Genomic DNA, 19576 nt, shown 5'->3' with positions numbered 1-19576 from the left:
TCATCCTATTTCATTAAATCATGAATGAGTAATAATTGAATCATTTCACTAATCACATACCTTTGCCTCTAAGCATACCTTGCATAATTAGTACATAACCAATAATTGCAATAATAAATAATGCACATCAAATGAAATTCACAATGTATAACCATACAATTTAACCCAGTCATCCCTAGACATGGTACTAAGTTCTCGATCCATCCTTAAACATGCATCCAAAAGCAAGGTTTTGTAACTTGTACGTACCTTGAGTAAACAATTCGATTGGCCACTTTAAAGACTAGAAATCGCCTTCTACAAAGTCCTCTCCTAAACCAATTAATAAGGAATAAATCAATACCAAAGCAATTAAAATTACAGCAACTTTAAAGTGGTAAAATAAATCTGAAAATTTGGTTTAAGCATATAAAATAATCCCATAAGCATAATTATTTGAAATAGTCATTATATAGCAAATTAGTGTGTTAAAAACCCAAAAATATATCAATTCAATGCAATTAGAGGCTTCAAAATAAAAAACATAAAATCTGAAAATTATTTTTAAGGTTAGAATATAAAGTTCAAAGCTTTTTCAATCACAAAATACCCACAATAAATATTTTATAGGTTTAGAAGCATAAAAACATGAAATTAACACTACTTGTTCATAAAAATTGAAACTTTAATAAATCTGAAAATTTATATACAACCAAAATAATCATACTTTGACATACTTTGAACATAGAATAATTAAGTAACTTGTTTAGTACGTTAATAAGCCTTTAAACATGAAAAATCAACACTTTAATACCCTAAATTCATACATAACCAAATCTGAAAATTAATATAATAATTTAAACATACAAAACCCATAAATTTATAATCTTTTATAATCTAAACATACTATCAAACCATAATAATAAGAATTCATAAACAAAATTTAATAAAGATCAAAACTTTAATTAAATAAAACAAAAATAAGAGAAGGAGAAATAAGGGAAGGAGAAGGGAGGAAGGCAACTGTTGGCTGGGCTGCTGGTGGTCGGCAGCAGGCAGGCGGTGGCGGCAGTGGCGGCAGGCCGGTGGTGCTGCTGGCGGCAGCACTGTAGCAGCAGGTAAGGTTTTTTTTTTTTTTTTTTTTTTTTTTTTTTTTTTCTTCTTCTTCTCTTCGTGAAGAGCAGTAGGAAGTAGGAGAGTGTGTTTTTTTTTTTTTTTTTTACGTGAGTTTTGAGGGAGGAGAGGTATAAGGGTTTTTATTTTGGGCTTTTTAATCTCCTAATTAAATTAGGATTGGTATTCCTAAATAGGCTAGGATTATTAATAATAAATATAAAAAAAACACTACTTTATTTTAAAAACTTCCATAAAATAATTTATTTAATAAAATTACCATAAATATAATTATAAGAGTAACATATAATTAAATTATAATTAAATTAAAATTTGGGGGATTACAAAAATATTACTTAAAACAAATATTGGACAAAGCCAATATTAAGTATATATGAATACAAATTTATCTATGTAATTATCTTAACATTATCTATTTTCTTTATTAATTAAATTGGAAAAACATTTTGGTCCTATATTGACCCTACCCAATAAGGTTTGGCGCCGGCCGCGAAGGAAGGGGGGTTTTTCGAGGGATGGGGAGGGGTTTAAAGGGAGGGAAACAGAGGGAGAGGGGGCTGGGGGTAGGGGAGGGGGTGTCGAGGGTGGGGGGGGGGATGGCCTCGCAGGCGACCGCGCCGGTTCCGGCTAGGGGGTGGGGGACCACCGGCGCCGACGGCCGCTAGCAGGGGTTGGCTTTGGTAGGGTAGGGGGTGGCTGGGGGTGGGTTTAATTTTTTATTTATTTTTTTTATATTAATTAAGTAACTAATTAAATTAATTGATTAATTATTTAAAAGAGAACCAATTGTAGCATGCCACATGGCATAATTAACCTTAATGACTAACGGAATTAACTGTCGTTAGTCATTAAGGGCATTTGGTGACATTTTTCTTAAATTCAAGTGTATTTGGTGAATTAAAAAATTACTCAACGTCATTTTATGAAATTTCCTTAGAAATTAGTATGTATCTAATAAAGGTTAAATTTTATCATAAACATCGTTAAACTTACCCTCGTTCTCAACTTTGATTTACTCGACATTACAGTATTACACTGCCTCGCTCCATCCTTCCCCAGCTCTCTCTCCTCCATCGAAGCGTACTCCAAATCCTCCATTGAAGCGTCTTCGGAGCTTTCTCTCCTCCATTGAAGCAGCATCTGAGGTATTTTTTTTCATTCATCAATTATCAATTTTCACAATATATTTGTTAATCGTTAATTTATTTCTCAGTAATAGTCAATTTAGGGTTCTTCTAAGTTGAATTATTGATCGATTGATTATACGATACTGTAGTTATCAAAGATTACAACGAGTAATTTCGTTGCTAGAATTTTGGTATTCATATTCTTAAGCGAGAAGAATTTAACTTGAGCCTACTTTGATAATTGAGACAAATTTTGTTGCTAATGTGTTGCAGGCTAAATGTCAGGAGAAAACTATGAAAATGGACCTTTTCTCTCCGTGCCCGAGGCGGCCACCCCTCCCGCTGTGGCTCAGGAAGAGGCCTGTCCTCAGCTCTTAGATGCTAATGGGTACTTTTTATTTTTGCAGTTTTGCTCCTTTTATCTGAATATTGTTTAAATGATAACTATTATGCTTGATTCGGTTAATATTTGAGAAATTGATTGATCATTGTGAGGAAAGAAATCAATCAATCAAAGCCTTAATCACATAAGTTAGGTTGGCTACATGAACCAGAGTGATTATACCATAATCATCAGTGTGAGGAAATAATGTACATTTTTTTTGTTGGGTCTATTTGAGCTTGAATTACTTAATTTTATGAGTAAACAATAAACATGATTAGTTGTGGTTGGAGTTCTTGTACAATGAAGTTCTTCTATACTTGAAGGAGCTAAAGGGAATGTATTGCTTGATTGGGTTTTAGTGCGAATTGTATTCCTTTTAGAAAAAAGATAGTATAGTTGAATTATGGGCATTCCTTAGTTAACGAACAGTTTGTGAAATCAAGAATGTGTTGTATCTAGGTTATGACTTCTGAGCTTATAGAGTTGAACGTGTCTCTGATAGATTTTTGTTGAGCTAAGCTAAGATCAGCAATTGGTTGTTCTTTACTTTTATGAACATGTTGTACCTTTGTACAACTAAGAGGGGAAATAACTATAAACCAAAGATGCTGAAACTTTAATGCATAGAGCTCATTAAGTACGGATTTGATATTGTCAGTAAAGTCTATGATCAACTTTTGGATTGATGTCTAGTAGTACAAATATTAGGTATACCCCAGCTCTCTATTCCTTGTGGTGTCTCTCTGTGTTTATATTGGGGGACTTCAAATTTGAATCATTCCAATATACTAATAATTGATTTGGGACTTCAAAATTTGCTAAAACTTCATTGCCTCTATTATTGAGAGGGCAGTAAAATTGAATATGACCTTTTCTTTTTGTTTGGACTAAAGTTTTGGTTTTTATGGAATTATAAACCAGTATCTAAAATTAGACTAATGTTCGTTTTGGATAGTATAGTAAAACACTATCTTATGTGGTAGCACTGGAATATATGGTTGGTAGACATGAAATGAAGCTGTTATCTAATATAGGTAGATGTTAAAATGCAAAATATTTACTTGTTGATTTCTAGCACACCTCGCTTAACATTTTTGGAGGAGGTAGATAACTAGGGCGTTTGTTGATGTCAACTAGGCACACTTAGCTGAGTGGTACATGTGATATGTAGAATATGCGTGAAAGGTTGAGCTCTGAATCAACTGTTCTTTTGATGCCGCCGACAACTTCTTTTATTCTTTAACTGTCAATCTATATGTTAAACAAGAATTTTTTTTTTCTTCAATGAAGCCATTGTTGCAGTGCAAAGTTTTTGAACTTTTGATACATGATAAGCCACAAAGGTTTTTGTTTACCCTTTTTATCATGACAATGTTGCTGCCAAGGACGTTAATGGTTTTGACTTTTGAGTCTTTGACTTCCATATTTATACTTGTCATTTTGTCAATATACTTGGGCTATGCTTTTTATGGGTTGTTCCTCTCTTGGTGTGTGCATGTCTCAATGTTCTATCAGGGATATACATTCAATAGAATCAAATGTATGTGAGTAATTTTTGTAGAAGAGTATATATAGTATGATCAGCAGCTTTATTTTTGGTTGAAGTTGTTTAAAAATTTTAGTTGAATGCTTGCATCTGAGTTGTTTGGATGATTTCAATTGCATTCCAGTTTCTTAGATGAGCTTTATTGAAATTGTGCGTCTTTAGGATTTGTGTTCACCTTTTGAGGTTGGGTTGCCTGACAAACCCTTGACCTTTTATGCCATGAGTACTGGTTACAATTTTTCTACTTTGAAAAAGCCTGTTACGTGAAAAGTAAAAAGAAGGAAAGGGACATTGAGAAGGGACTATAACAGAAATGATTTGTTTGTAAACATTGTAGCAACAATTAAATTGGATGGCACATCTTATCACAAACTTTTAAATATATTGGATATATAATAATTATTGTATGTCGGTTATAAAATTACCCTAAAGTCTACAAAAGTTACCCCGATATAAATAAAGTTACTTATATTTTATTGATATAGTTATTCTCTTAATTAGAGTAAAATATCAAATCTTAGCATTTGAAGATAGCTACATGATCCTTATAAAACTTGTTTCATAGCCTATTTACATTAAAATCATATCAGATTTAAAATTAGCCCTAAGGCAGGTTAATTGTTAACTGAAATTGGATAAAAGTTACCCTATGATTGTTTGATGTACACTAAAATTATTGTAAACCGGGTACACACAAAAGTTTTTGACATTAGATTAACCTAAGAGCCTAATCAATCAAAAATTGGTGATCAGAGTATGGACACTTGCTACAATATTGAACAAAATTGTTTCATATACTGGTTTTGATGTGAGACTAATCGCAGATAAGGCTGGTGTAATGCACACATTATTGCAGTTGTATTACTTATAGATTATGAGGACAAAGGGAGTTTAGTGAATATTTCAGAGCAGCTTGTCTTGTTTCTGATTGGATGTGATCTTTGTTCTTGATCATCAGATGGCCAAGGAAAATACTATAAATTTTAAATGACTGCTGCACTGCTCTCATCTTATCAAAAAATATCATTAAATTTTATGAGATAATAGGTAATTCCCGAGCCATACTTAGTTTTATAAAATTATTTTATGAAAAATATAAGCATTCAAGACTTTTTTGTTCAAAAAGTAATTTTCAAGACATTAATCCTTACATTAGATGTTTTCATTGGAAATCATCTTTAACATACAAAAGTTGTTGCTAATAAGACCCATGCCCGATATTCCAGTTAAGGTCTTTTATTTTGGATAGTTTTTCCAATGCAAGCTCATTATTGCTTTTAAGAAGAAAAATATGATTTAGTGTGTTCCCTTTTTTAATTTCTAGATATCACTGCTAACCTCTTGGCATTTTCATGTTTTTAGTCTTGTATTCAGTGCCTCTCTTAGTTTCTGATTCACGTTATTCTTTGGTATTTAGAAATGGAGAATCTGATCCTAGGCTGTCAGCTGAGGAAGTGAAGGGGGTATTGGAAATTATTGCTTCAACTGGAAAGTATTGGTATGTTTCTATTACAAGCTTCTTGTTGCATACACACACTGACACACATGAGCTATGGGATGGGGCTTGGTTGAATCAGCACTGATCTCCCAATCCTTGTACCTACATGATGCATGCACTGTGGTTCTCATGATATCATCCTTCCCATTTTCAAGCTGCCTTCTCATATGATCTTATGGACACAAACACACGCATGCACGTTCATGGCGCCACACACATAAACATGTACACAGAAGACACATGCTCAGATGTGTGTATGCATGCACATATAGTTATTCATAGTTTCACACTCATGGAGTCATGGATATGCACAAAGTGGTATGTGGGAGCTTTAGGTTGGATTTTAATTACCACTAAAGCAAAACTCGTGTTTTAAGGTACCTATGATTTAACATGGACAAGTATTTATTAAATAAGTTATTTAACTTTATTTTATTATTTCACAGGATTTTACTTGAAAGTGTTTAATTATTTTAATTAAATTATAAAATAATTTGAATTTTTAAAGAGGGAACACAATTTTCTATTCTCTTTTTTGGTCCAAAAATTTTTGTTTATTTTGGAGTTTTAATTCGAATTATTTAAATTAGAAAGAATTTTGAAAATTAGTTGTACGGTAGGTGAAGGAGTAAGGTATGTAATTATCTGTTAAAAGCTTTAAAAGCATGTGGTGAGATTGGGTAGAAATATGTGGGTATATAGGTTAGAATTATTTCACCTATGTGCATTTATTTTACTATGTGTGGTGTTGTATGATTGTTATGAATTGTATGGAATCATGTAATTATTTGGTTTAATTATGTGTAAGAAAAGCTTGTTTGATTGAACACCAAACTTAAATTTTATGTAAGATGTATTGTTCATTTATTTATTTCTGTTTTTTCGAGCAGGGTTTTTTCTATTTTCCAAGTTAGTTTGCTGATAAGATGCCAATAGAATCGCCTAGTAAGTACACAGAGATTAAGAAGAGTTATGAGCATCTGTTCGATTTTGTTAGGAAGGTTCGATACCATTGTGATGTTATGGGAGAGAAGCAATGGGATGTTCCTTCTGTATTTCTGCTTTAATTGTTCATTGTGTACCAAATGAACCACCCAACATAGCTTTAAAGGACAAGTCTTCTGTTTTTCATCTAGGGGGCATACCTAACTACGCTCGTTACAAGTGTTTCTTCCACTTCTTGACTACTATCATCAAAATTATCCACCTGGAAAGTGGAAAGTGGAAGGTGGAAGATAATGTTGATATAAATAATAGTGTTCGGCTTGAATGTAGCTAACTAGATACATCCAACTAGTGCCCCACTGGCCATAGTAGTCCTAATAGCGAGCATAGTTAGGTATGCCACCTGGAAGATGAATCAAAAGACTTGTTCTTTATAGCAATGTAGTGGTTCATCCAAAAGTCAATGAACAAAAAAAGCAGAAATACGGCCAGGATGGTCCCATTGATTCTCTCCCATAACATCACATAAGTACTTACATTGGTATTGAACCTTCCTAACAAAATCGAACGAATGCTCATAAACTCTTCTTAACAAAAGTTCCAAACACTGTGTACTTACTGGCAATTTTATCGGCATCCTGTAAGCAAACTAACTTAGAAAATAGAAAAACCCTTCCCAAAAGGGAGAAAAAAAAATACAGTTCTTACATAAAATTAAAGTTTGGTGTTCAATCAAACAATCTTTTCTTGCATATAATTACATGCTTCCATACAATTCATAACAATCATACAACACCCCAAATATTTCTACCCAATCTCACTACATGCTATTAAAGCTTTGAACACATAATTACATACCTTACTCATTCATGTACCTACACAACTAATTTTCTTTTTAATGGAGCATGACTAATTTTCTAAATTCCTTTTTATTCAAATAATTCGAATTATAACTCTAAAAAATTTCGAACCCAAAAAAAAAAAATAAATAAAAATTTCAGACCAAAATAAAAATGAAATTCAGTTCCCTCTTTAAAAAATTCGAATTATTTTATAATTTACTTAAAATAATTAAACAATTTCAATTAAATTCTGTGATAAAGTATAATAAATTTAACTAATAAAGTTAGATAAATACTTGGCTAAGTTAAAACATAGGTACCTCAAAACACGAGTTTTGCTATAGTGGTAATTAAAATCCAACCAAAGCTCCTATTCTCCTGGATACCACTTTGTGCATAGTCATAAATTTAGGGATTTGAATAACTGCAATTTTCCAGTAACTAAAATTTTTGAAAACTTGGTGGGAATAAATAATTGTGAAAAATTTAAATTTATGTTAGATGTTATGCCAACTTGATGGGAGTAATGAATGTGAAAAATGTAAAATTCATGTTAAATGTTATCCGTTTTTGCTTGGTGGATATTTTCCTTGACTTTGTGTTGTCACTCAGGCATGAATGGGATGAGTTGAAAAACATGCTGTTGTTTCAGCTGAAGCAGGTAATGGTGAGGTATGCTTGTTGTAAGGTCTTTATTATTTATCAATGCTGGTCTTAATTTGTCTTTGTCTCTTGAAATTATTATTTTAAATTAATTTTCTGTTGTGATTATGACATCTTCTTGTCCCATGTAAATTTGAATATCAAGGTTCTTTCGGAATATCCAGAAGCAAAAGTTCCTGATGATCAACAAAATTCTTCTTTGGGAGAGAGTTATACACAATTGGTGAAAAGCTTAGAGGAAGGTATTTTTATTAAATTCCTCACTCACATTGTGCATCTTGGTTCCTTCTCTGATTCTGGGATTGCTAGCAGCTGGTAGTCCACTACCTGTTGGGGCTGTGAATTCTTAGTGCTAGTTGTATGAATCTTCTATATGTCCACCCAAATTCTAGAAAAGTCATCGCATATTTGGCTATTTCCTTGAACAACATTGAAGCTTTTGCAAGACAATATTGTTTTACTATTCATCTAGCCAAAGGATGCAGCATAGGCTAAGAATTTGGTGTGTTCTATAATTCAATTGCATTATGATGAGAACCTAGAGGCTTGGTTGACCATGTTCCTGCATAAAAATATTTGGGATGATGGTATTCTTTGGTAATTTGTAATCAAGGGTGTGTTGTTTTGTAATTGATTTAACTGTGCTAATATATATTGGATGAAACTGAAATGAAATCTTCTCTGGAGTATATTATAATTATTAATCATATGATTGTCATTACTCATTAGTTAATACTCTTTTTGTTCTGTATTAACCATTAAATTTAACTTGTTTTTATCCCATAGTATCATTGACCTGAGATAATAATCTGTTAGTTCAAGATACTAATGCAATTACTTGTCAATTATAATTACAATGCAATAACTACAACCTCTTGCTTTGTATGCATAACCTTACATGCCACCTTGTTTGGGAATGGAGAAGTAATGAAAACAATTATAGAATATGAAATTTTAAGTGTCTGGAATTGACCTGAATTGAAATGGAACTTGTAAAAAAAATACATGCTAAAATGTTGGAAAGTCCAGCTGGCTGCTGAGCCTTGGTGTTATTCTTTCTATAGAATACTGTGGAAATTAGAAGTTTTCTCTTTCAGTTTGACAAGGCAATGTGTTTGATAATGTCATAATGAAGCGGCAGTGATTTACTGATTTCTTTGTTGGACTTGAGGAAGTACGGATTAATGCCACCCATTACAAATATCCCTGATTTTGTTTTTATTTTATTTTTAATTTTTTTTATCTGTGCATATCAAAGCCCATAGCTGGTTGTTTAGAGGGTTGATTGATATAGTTTTTAATGTTATCCTCCCATCTGTTGGTAATCTCATGTACTCTTTGCTTGCATTAGTTTTCCTATGCTATTAATGTGCATTTCAGTCTTAGTCCTTTGTCCATGCGATGTCCCCATGCTTTGTTGATTCTTCATCCGAACAATCAAATCTATGCACAGAGGCTACTGTTATAATTTCTGTTCATGGAGCAGGGTATCAGTTAAACTGGCATCTTGTAGCCAAAAAAAATGGAAAAAAAATATGTTGCTGATGCTTAAATCTTGGCCTTTAAGTTTTGGTACCATCATATATCCTTCACAATACTGTTAGCAGGCATTTAGAACTAGGGGATTTAAGACATTACATATGTGGAATCTGGAATCAAATAACTTTAATACTTCTGGGCAATATGTTTGCATGGTTATGTGATTAAGGAGCATGTTGAGCTACTTAAAAAGGAAATATTGTTATTATCAACGGTTGCATGATTTCAAAATGCCGGTATGCTAACTATTTCATAGAATAAGTGTATCTTGTATTTTTTTTTTCTATTTTTCTTTTTTTTTTTTTTCTCTTAATTATCTGTTATTGATGGACTTTCCTTTGAATGCAACCAAAGTAATATAGTTGACTCCAATACCAATTTGAAGGAAATAGAATAAAGCGGATTTATAAGATTTCAATTCTGAAGCATTTCTCTTTACGTACAGCTCTATTCAGCTTTCTAGATGGGCCACCATTCACATTGCAAAGACTTTGTGAGGTAATTGATTATTATACATTGAAAATCCTTGCCAATTGTTTTACTTTTGTACTAATAGTAGTAAAGAGTTGCCATATCTGAAGCGTCAAGGCTCTACTTTGTATTTTTAATGCTTAGAAGTTTATTCCTGTTAGTTACTTAACTGCATCTGTAATCTGGTCAGACTTAAGTCTTTCAAATTTTGGATGATGCTGAAGTTTAGTACTAACTTGAAACGGAGGTAGTATAACAGAACAGAAAATAATGAAGGCCCTTCACTGTCCCACATGGCCACATGTGACTGTAAAATAATTTAAGTATATATTGTTTTTTATCCAGTTCTCTTGCTGTTTACAATTTGGGCCTATAGATTTGACTTTGTGACTCATTACTAAACATGTATATGTGCTTTTAAGTGATGCCATTTGCCAATCCTTATATCATCTTTTGATGTTGGAAAGAGCTAAAATGTGAGAACTTTAAAACTGGGAACTCTTAATTGGGCACTACTATTTCTTTGTATTGACAGTCTGTGAATTGAACACATTTTCTTAAACTTTATCAGGTGCAGTAGTTTTTTTGAATTATACTCGTAATTCAATTAGGCATGAAACTGCATGGGCTGATAAGCTGATTTAAACATAGCTGTAGCAACAGTGTGTTATACCACTAACCTTTAGGCCCAGGCAATACATTTTCATTTATTGATATATATAAGGATAACATCCAATATTGCATGATTTAGTGAATAGGATTTTAATGTATAAACTTGAGGTCTCAACATCAAACTTTGTACAAAGAACAAAGCATGTTCTAATTCTTTTTAATTGTGTGCGATGACATGGTATAAAACACCCGAAGAGAGTTCCACAAAGCACCTAGGCTTGTTCAGGAACATATATTGGTATATATTATGCTCTTTGAGTCTTTGTTACTTAGGCTTGTTCAAAGATATTTCAAATCCATATTGGAGGTTAGTAATACTATCACCTTGCTCTTTATGTGGAGAAGATAAAAGAGCTTCCATCTCTAGAAATTTAATTGTAGACAACAAAAGAGGGATGCTGATGTGTAATTTTACCATTTGATATACTTCAATGTTCTTTGGGAATATCATTTATGCTTTAATAGGTAGACGGCAAAAGAGGACGTAGACGTGTAATTTTACCATTTGATATCACTCAAAGATTTTTGGGAATATCCTGTATGATTTAGTTTTCCAAAAATTTTAGAATTTGTTGGGTTTTTTTTATTTATTTTATTTTTTATTTTTTTTTTATTTTTTTATTTTTAGAATTTGTATTTTATTCTTAAATATTTTTCCATCTTGTGTCATTGCTGGACACTGAATAATATACCTGTGTTGTGATAAAAAGCTTTCTAAACAATGCAGAGGCTGTTTTTTTTTACTTTCCAGTATCCTGTTTTTTGCTGGTTGATTCTTCTTGTTTGGGTGGGTCAAAAGTAAACTGAAGACTTGTATATTTTTCCAATGTTTGTAATTTGCTACGTCACATTATTTACTGTTTGGTTCCCCGATGTCCAGGGGAACTTATATTGTCTATTGAAAAAAAAAAAAAGTGTTGCACCTGGATGTATTACTGCTTTTGTGTCTTTTTTACACCATCTTCTGCTAATCTTGATGTGGCTAATTTTATGGGCATTGAAAGTTAACCTTGTGCTTGAACAGATATTACTGGATGCGCAGACTATCTATCCAAATTTGTCAAAACTTGTTCTGGCATTAGAAAAGGTATATTATAGTTCTATTGCTTCTCACTTTACATAATTACTTGTCTATCTGCTTCTTGAAAATTCTTTCTGTCCCAATATGGTTTGATCATCATTAATGCCTAAATATATGGATAATATTACTGATAATCATGTACATAGAATTATATCGATACAATTAGGTTCCATATTCATTTTTAAGACTCCTAGAATTATGTCTGAATGTAGAACCTAATTTGTATCGATATAATATTACTGATAAATCATGTACATAGAATTATATCTATGCTCAAGTAAGCAAAATTAGCTTGCTTTGAGCTGTCAGTTCTCATAGGGATGCTCTTCCTTGGCAACAATCATTTCTGTTCATGCAATCTTGCTTCTGTCTGAATCCTTTATGAATAAGTAGAATAACCAACCAGTGTGGTACTGAAGTCTGTGGAATTAGGTACATGAAACAAGCTTACAGCTCTGCTCTGTGTGGGAATGATATTTGATACATATTCAAGATCAAATTAGCTAGTTTGGGAGTCTTTTAGCTACCGATTGTCTGCGGTTAGAGTATTTCCTGGAGAAAGCATTCTCTCGATTCGTTAGTATCATGACTTTAGGCAAACATTTCTGTGTCAGATTGGTCTTTACTCTGTGTGAATCTTTCCAGTGATGTTTTGATTTTGAGCTTCCTTTTGAAGTTGTGGTTCGCTCATTTCTAATGTTTGTTGCGATATGGACACAGTACAACCTAGCATGATACAATAAATATTTTGTGTATATTTACTAGTGCTTACCATCTACAAGACTACAATTACTTTCTATAACTTTGTTGACTTTCCTACTAATCTGTGATGTAATTTTATGTTTTACAGAACCTGTTGGTGACTAGTACTTTAACGAAATCCACGGATTCATATCCTCCCCCAATTGTCCAACTAGCAGATGCCTCAAGAGAGCAGGTTGAAGATGCCCAGCCCCTTCCTCTGCCTGAGCCTCAACCTGAAACTGAGTCTCAACCTGAACCTCAGCCTCAGTCTCCTCCACAATCCAATTCAGTAGAAAATGGTGGGGAACCAATGAGAGGAGACAGGGATGAAGTAATGTCCGAAGTAGATGCTGAAGTGGATGATGGTATGACCATTGACATGGAAACATTTGAAGAGATCATCAGTTCATCAGAGACAAATTCTCAGCCCAACAATTCTCAATCTTAATGTGAGCAGATGCTGCTGTTAGTGCTCAATCTTAAGCAGCAGCGTAGTCAATGTTCACAGTGCTGCCATTTGAAGTAGCTAATTGAGAATTTATGGTGCTTAATTTTGCAGCGGCATTCAGGGTTTGAACCCGGAGAGAAATCGTATCACATTGTATTACTACTTCAGCATTCGATAACTTTGATGTTGATACATAATGCAGCCAAAAAGGAATAGCATGATCATGTGTTTGTAGCTCTTAATGCATTGTGATCTTATTTCAAAACTTATATTGTTTAGTTTAACGATGTTAACCATTCTGCCTTATCATGAGAGCTAAAGTGAACCAACTTTATATTCCTGATGCAACCATTATACACCGCGTTGTATGTGGCTCTGTGCAAGTGTTCACCTTGTTTGAAAAAGAATGTCTCGCCAGGACTAGCTATTAAATTGAGGAAGCTATCACACACTATACAATCTATAATATTTTGTAGCTCAATCTAAAATGGAGTAACATTTACAAAATTTCTAAAAAAAAAAACATAGTATGAAAATCAATCGAATTCATAATCCAAAATTTACAGAAGTGTAGTTCAAACCATTCTATATCAATTGCATAAAGATAGAGAATGTACTATGAATCTTCAGTGAGGGGTGCTCCAGCTGGGGGTGGGGGTATTATTCAAGATCACACAGGAAGGATTTCCTATGCATATTCTCTGAAGCTTGGAATTGCGTGGCTTTTAAAGCTGAAGTACTGGCTGCTGAGTATGGTTTGGAGCTTGTAAAGAAAATGGGAATAAAGAAGCTTCTAGTCCAATCAATAACCAAGCCCTTGTACAAATATTCACTAGCTCGAATGATTACAATGGTGAGTGTGTGCATGACATTCAGCCTTGTACAAATCTGCTTGGAAGAATGGAATGGGAAGTTCAAGTGTTTATCGTGAAGCTAACAAGGCTGCAGATTGGCTAGCCAATCAAGGAGTTACACAGAACAACAAATTTGAGTTGATTTAAGTCCCGCCTCTAGCATTAGGTCGTATTTTACTGATGTGGTTGGAGTGGCTATGCCCTGCTTCATTCCACCTTAGTTCTATTTTTGCTTGGTTTTTCTTTCCCGGAGCTTAGCCCCTCGTTTGCACCGTAGTATCCACTATGTTCGAGCCCAAGTCATGTTTTAGGTCTTAAACTGAATGCTGATATTTCAGTAATTACCATTATCCTGCAAGACAAACAGATTAAAAGGCCTTCAAGTTCAGAAAGATAACCAGCAATTTGAAAGTTCCCATTGTTCCTGATGCCCTTTTCATTAACATTGGTGATCAGTCAAAGGTAATCCAATTTTTAACACAATGTCTAGTTAAGGGTAGATTAAGTAGGAAGCAATGATAGAATTTTTCAGGAGGTACTAAATTTGGTACTTCACATCACAGTCATCACAACTTCAAAATATAACCATATCATTTAAGACAGTATCACAGCCATCACTATTAGTCTATTACTACAAGTATATGAGATAGCATCACACCTATCCAAATTACGAGCACAACATAGCCTATCTACCCAGGGTCAGATTGTTTTGCCCATTCCGGGAAGATTTGCCATCTAGTCCGGTCTTATCCTATACAACACATTTTCTGCTAACCAGGAATAAGGCAAAGTATCAAAGAGTTTGAGCCACCAGAATCAATGTCACAAACAAACCTTCAATGCAAAAACTCAGAAAGCTGAACATTTTGCATTATGGTGTAGAGATAGCCTGTGAGATAAGAAGGGTACTTGAAATTATTCATGGTTATGCCACAGACAATGGCAATCATCACAAGTTGTGTGTATTTCTGCAAGCACATTCATAAATTTCTTCTAATTTCATGTTCTATCAATATGCTTGCTTAGTTTGGAATGACGACAAACATAGCTTTTCTTACATTTGGAAATAAGCATCAAAACCAGAGAAAACTAAAGGGGTTCTCTTAACAAAAATTAAGAATTGGGCAAGGCAAGTTGATTTAAGTATGTATTAAGCCAAGGTTTGTGATATAGTAGAAAGGAAACAATTAGAGAGACAATCATAACAGAAAACACCAATCTGAATCTTCTCATACTGTAGCAGCCAAACATATCAGTGACTGACTGACTGAGCAATTCCGGCTCTTTATGTTATAAAGGAGCTGCCATTTCAAATAATGCTTAAATTGAAGGATCACACCAGCGTGAATAAGTCTTTCTTTCTTATCCTATTAAAATATTACTAAACAAGGATATTGAAACTACTTGAAAGGATAATTAAAAAAATCAAATAAAGATTGGTCCAAAATTGTGTAGTTTGCTATGCATTATAGAGCAAAATTTTACAAGGTCAGGGACTGATAATCTAACTACAACAGAGCATCACATCTCCTAGAATCAACTAAAATGACTTGTATCATCATGTCCCTCTAGACACAGAGATACATCAAATGAACGATAGAGCTAATCCATCATTCGGTTTTTTGCAGTTAGAAGCTCCATTCAAAAAGCACAAAACTATGATGTTGAAGTAGAACCCTGCAAGGTCTCCAATATGTGCTCAATTCTGTATTTCATGACAGGCTGACCTTTCCGTGTTCGTTTAAACATCTTTTCCCGTAAATCTTTTCTGCGGGATTCAGCCTTTTCCTTTTCTTCCTTTTTTGCTTTATAGAAAGCTTCCCTTTCCATCCTTGCTTTCTCCTGTTCTTCATGTTTCTTCACATACAACTCTTGCAAACTGTATGATCCCTTTTTGTTTTTCTTGTCTTCCTTGCTTGTCTCACCAGGACCACCATCATTCGCCTGCAAGTGAGCAGGATAGCATGTTACACTCAGGCCAAGGTTTCAGTTTAAAATAGCAAAAAGGAGCACATACCTCAACAGGTTCAACATATACGGATTGATCATTAGGTTGATTTTGTTGCTTCAGCAATTTCTTGTACTTGCTTACATGTTTGGCATTCGTGTAAAATTCCCTTTTCTTCTCTAAAATGATGCAAAAATGTATATACATTAGTATATCACCGATATAGTCAAATCAAAACCCAGTCAACATTTAACTACGTAACATATATTTGCAATACCAATACATATAAATAAAATTATAGAAAAGGCTGTTTTCAACTCAGGATAAGACTGAAAAACAGGATCACTCTATCCAGATCAGCTTACATGTTTGAAAGAGCAAGGCACGTCAAGAACTACATGGCAAGGAAACTTGACCGACCCTTACCAATGACAGAAAATGCAAAACTTCCATATGTGTCAAGAGTACAGCACGTTTACGAATAGCTAATTCGTAGTCATCTAGTGTGCAACAAAACAAGTGTAAAATCATTGGCCAAGGCATAAATTGTTTCTTTCCCAACAACAAACAAGCACACACAAAGCATGCCTTAGTGTCACCATTTTTCTCAATCCCTAAGAGAAGACACATTACAAGTAAACAACAATATTTCACTCCCATAACTCATAGCAAATCAGCTTTCTACAATATGATCTGGGAGGAGGCATCAAGCTCATTGGAAATAGCAAGTTCCTCAATCACTAAACCACACTCTGCACGTCTGCTTGCTATCCACAAGATATGAATTGCAGTAATGCATCAAATCATCAATCATTCCGCCACAAAAGATCTCATTCAATCAATCAATCAAAGCCTTAATCCCATAAGTGGGGTCGGCTAACATGAACCAAATTTGATTATTCCGTGTAGTCATTGAACACAAGCAAACATTCTTTTGGCAATAGGAGTACAAGACCACAAAATCACTAAACCTGTTAGTCCCAGGCTGAGACAAACAGCAAGGACATAATGAATGTTCATCAAATAAATTCAATTGATTAAACTACCCTAAAATTTCACAGCTGAACTTAACAAAGTAGAAGAAAAGCTTCTACGATTGGGCTTAAAGGTAGTTGGTAAACTTTGTTGATACATATTTGATGAGATTATCTGTAATATCATACAAGTATAGATTTTTATGTCTACCATCATGCAAGTATCTGTAATATCATACTAGAATTGTCAATCCCCATTCAATATGTCATACAAGCAATACAAAATTAGTCCAATTACAACGCCACGAAACCGGCTTTAAGCCTCGAATAATACAAGAAATCACCCCCACAATCAACAATCATATCATCGAAACCCAAAAACGATTAGCACCATGAAATCAACAAAGTTCAATATACTCTAAATTCGCCCAAAAATCAAGCATTAGAACAATACCCATATTCCAAAATCACAAGAAATTCATAAAAGATTGCAATTTAGAGAAGAGTTAAAGAGGAACATACTTAACAAAGCAGGATTATAGGAATTTTGTCTGGATTTAGCATTGGCAAATGCTTCAAGAGAAAGACCAGTGCCTCCCAATCTCTGCATATTTTTCTTCATCTTAATCTTACTGTTGTTGTTGTTGTTGTTCATTTTGTTATTGGGATTGAAGCCACCTCTTTCTCCGGAATCGTTGTTCTTGAGATTAGCGTTCTTCATCGTCTGATTTCAACAAAATATGAGAGAGACGTAGTAGAAATGCCCAATTTTTTCAGTGAAGATAAACCCTAATTTGCAGTACACTAATAGACACGATTGATGGTGTTGGGTTGAAGAGGGACACAATGTAGAACAATTGAAGACACCAAATGCTTTAGGGGGTGTTTGGTTCAAACATATTAGGTATAAGGTATGGGTTTGGAATGACCAAAACCCATACCTTGTGTTTGTTTCTTGAGATTTCATTTTTCAAACCCTTACCTCAAACCCTCAAGGTATGGGTTTCTGAAACCCAAGGGGGGAGGTGGGTATAGCTCATACATATACCTTTAGGTTTAAAATTAAAAGGAAAACTATCATTCCTAGATAAAAACCAAACACATGAAATCAAGTATCAAGTTCCAACCCCAAACCACCCAGATTTCATTCCTCATTCCAAACCCATACCATTGTTTGAACCAAACGCCCCCTTAGTCTATTTTTAACCCAAACCTATCCGATAAAGTGAAAACCTAACCACTTCGAACCCGACTTTTTAGAATTGAAAATTGATCTGTTCAACTCAAAATCAAACCTTATACTCATGCAATAAGTTTGTGCACCTTAGATATGTGCAACAACATAAAAAAAAATCAACACTACGCTTGCAAAATGAACATTTATGAAACAAATATAAACATTTAGTAAAAAAAAATATGAACATGAAAAAAATGAACATTTAATAATAATAAATGAACACGTAAAAAAATGAACATTTAATACCTATAATGCATAAATTTCATAATCATATTATTTTTTATTTCTTTGAATTTTTATGTTCATAATTAAATGCATTATATTCATAATAATATTTTATATGTTCATATATAATTTCAAATGTTCATAATGTAAATATGTAGTGTTGTTCATGAAATATTAATTAAATCTGTTTATGCATATGTTGTCTTTCTTAAATATTTGTGTTCATATTTTTTTGCGTATATGTTCACCTTTTGAATGCTTATATTCACTTTAAGAAAACCAATGCTTACGTTCATATTTTAAAATGTTATGTTCACTTTCTGAAATGCATAAGTTCATATTTTTTATGCCTATGTTCACTTTCTAAAACGCTAATGTTCATATTTAAGGGAACCTATACATATGTTCATATTTTGCATGATTATGTTCATTGATAATAAAAAATGCAGAAAATCAGAAAAAATTCAATTCGTTAGAATTAAGAAAATCATATACTACCTCTGTTAACATTTAGTTGCAACTTTGGGGTATTATTTGAGAGACATAAAATAGTCCAAGTTGCAACTAAATGTTAACGGAGGTAGTATAACCTATTCAATCGAAGTTAATCACAAAGTCACCACATAAGAAATCGACAATCACACATTTTTATGCCTATGTTCACTTTCTGAAAAGCTAATGTTCATATTTTTTATACCGATGTTCACTTTCTGAAAAGTTAATGTTCATATTGTGCTGTTAGTACACCTATTTCTAGGTGCATGAGTGTGCACCTAAGAATATGCGAATAATCATGTATGACTCCTGCGTAATTTCCAACCGACCCATGAGAAACCAACCTGAAATTAAACTAATACACCCATTAGTGATTCAACCCGTCGAATTAAACTTTTCGTCTCGTGATTGCTTAACTTGAATCGTTTGCAACCTGCGACACGTTTATCTCAAATCGTTTACAACTTGTGACCTAATTAACTTCCATAAGTACTACATCATATAACTTTATAAATTTGCAAATAAAAAAAATAATAAAAAACAACAACAAGACAAACATCGTGCCGTTCGGTGCATTTGTTTGTGTTCGATAAAAAACGAGTTTGAGAACCCTAACATTAAATCCATTCCCTTAAATGAAACATGAAAATATTGACCCGAACTATGTTTGTCAGGAATCGTTGACACTAACCCTCTTTTCAATGTCTGATTCGTGTTGTATTGTAAAGTAATACTACAACATACTCGTCTTGTGTAAATTACGGGCGAA

At 33.5% G+C, this 19576-nt stretch overlaps 2 protein-coding genes across 2 annotated transcripts; one reads left to right on the top strand and one right to left on the bottom strand.

The window, feature by feature from the left end:
• Window positions 1-2118: 2118 nt before the first annotated feature.
• LOC145618258 (uncharacterized) lies at window positions 2119-13431 on the top strand. The gene is made up of 9 exons (XM_081673034.1): window positions 2119-2258; window positions 2514-2628; window positions 5589-5669; window positions 8069-8117; window positions 8265-8361; window positions 10104-10156; window positions 11826-11888; window positions 12733-13075; window positions 13186-13431. The coding sequence occupies exons 2-8, from the start codon at window positions 2519-2521 to the stop codon at window positions 13072-13074; spliced, it is 795 nt and encodes a 264-aa protein (XP_081529160.1). The 5' UTR covers window positions 2119-2258; window positions 2514-2518; the 3' UTR covers window position 13075; window positions 13186-13431.
• A 1933-nt stretch (window positions 13432-15364) lies between these two features.
• Window positions 15365-17681, bottom strand: LOC145618191 (uncharacterized). Its single transcript, XM_081672976.1, has 3 exons — window positions 17373-17681; window positions 15946-16055; window positions 15365-15872 (listed from the first exon to the last, which is right to left on the bottom strand). The coding sequence occupies exons 1-3, from the start codon at window positions 17569-17571 to the stop codon at window positions 15585-15587; spliced, it is 597 nt and encodes a 198-aa protein (XP_081529102.1). The 5' UTR covers window positions 17572-17681; the 3' UTR covers window positions 15365-15584.
• Window positions 17682-19576: the final 1895 nt, after the last annotated feature.

Source organism: Chenopodium album, chromosome 26 (genome assembly GCF_948465745.1).
Source record: "Chenopodium album chromosome 26, dcCheAlbu1.1, whole genome shotgun sequence".
Taxonomy (NCBI): domain Eukaryota; kingdom Viridiplantae; phylum Streptophyta; class Magnoliopsida; order Caryophyllales; family Amaranthaceae; genus Chenopodium; species Chenopodium album.
This window is presented reverse-complemented; position numbering and strand designations above follow the sequence as displayed.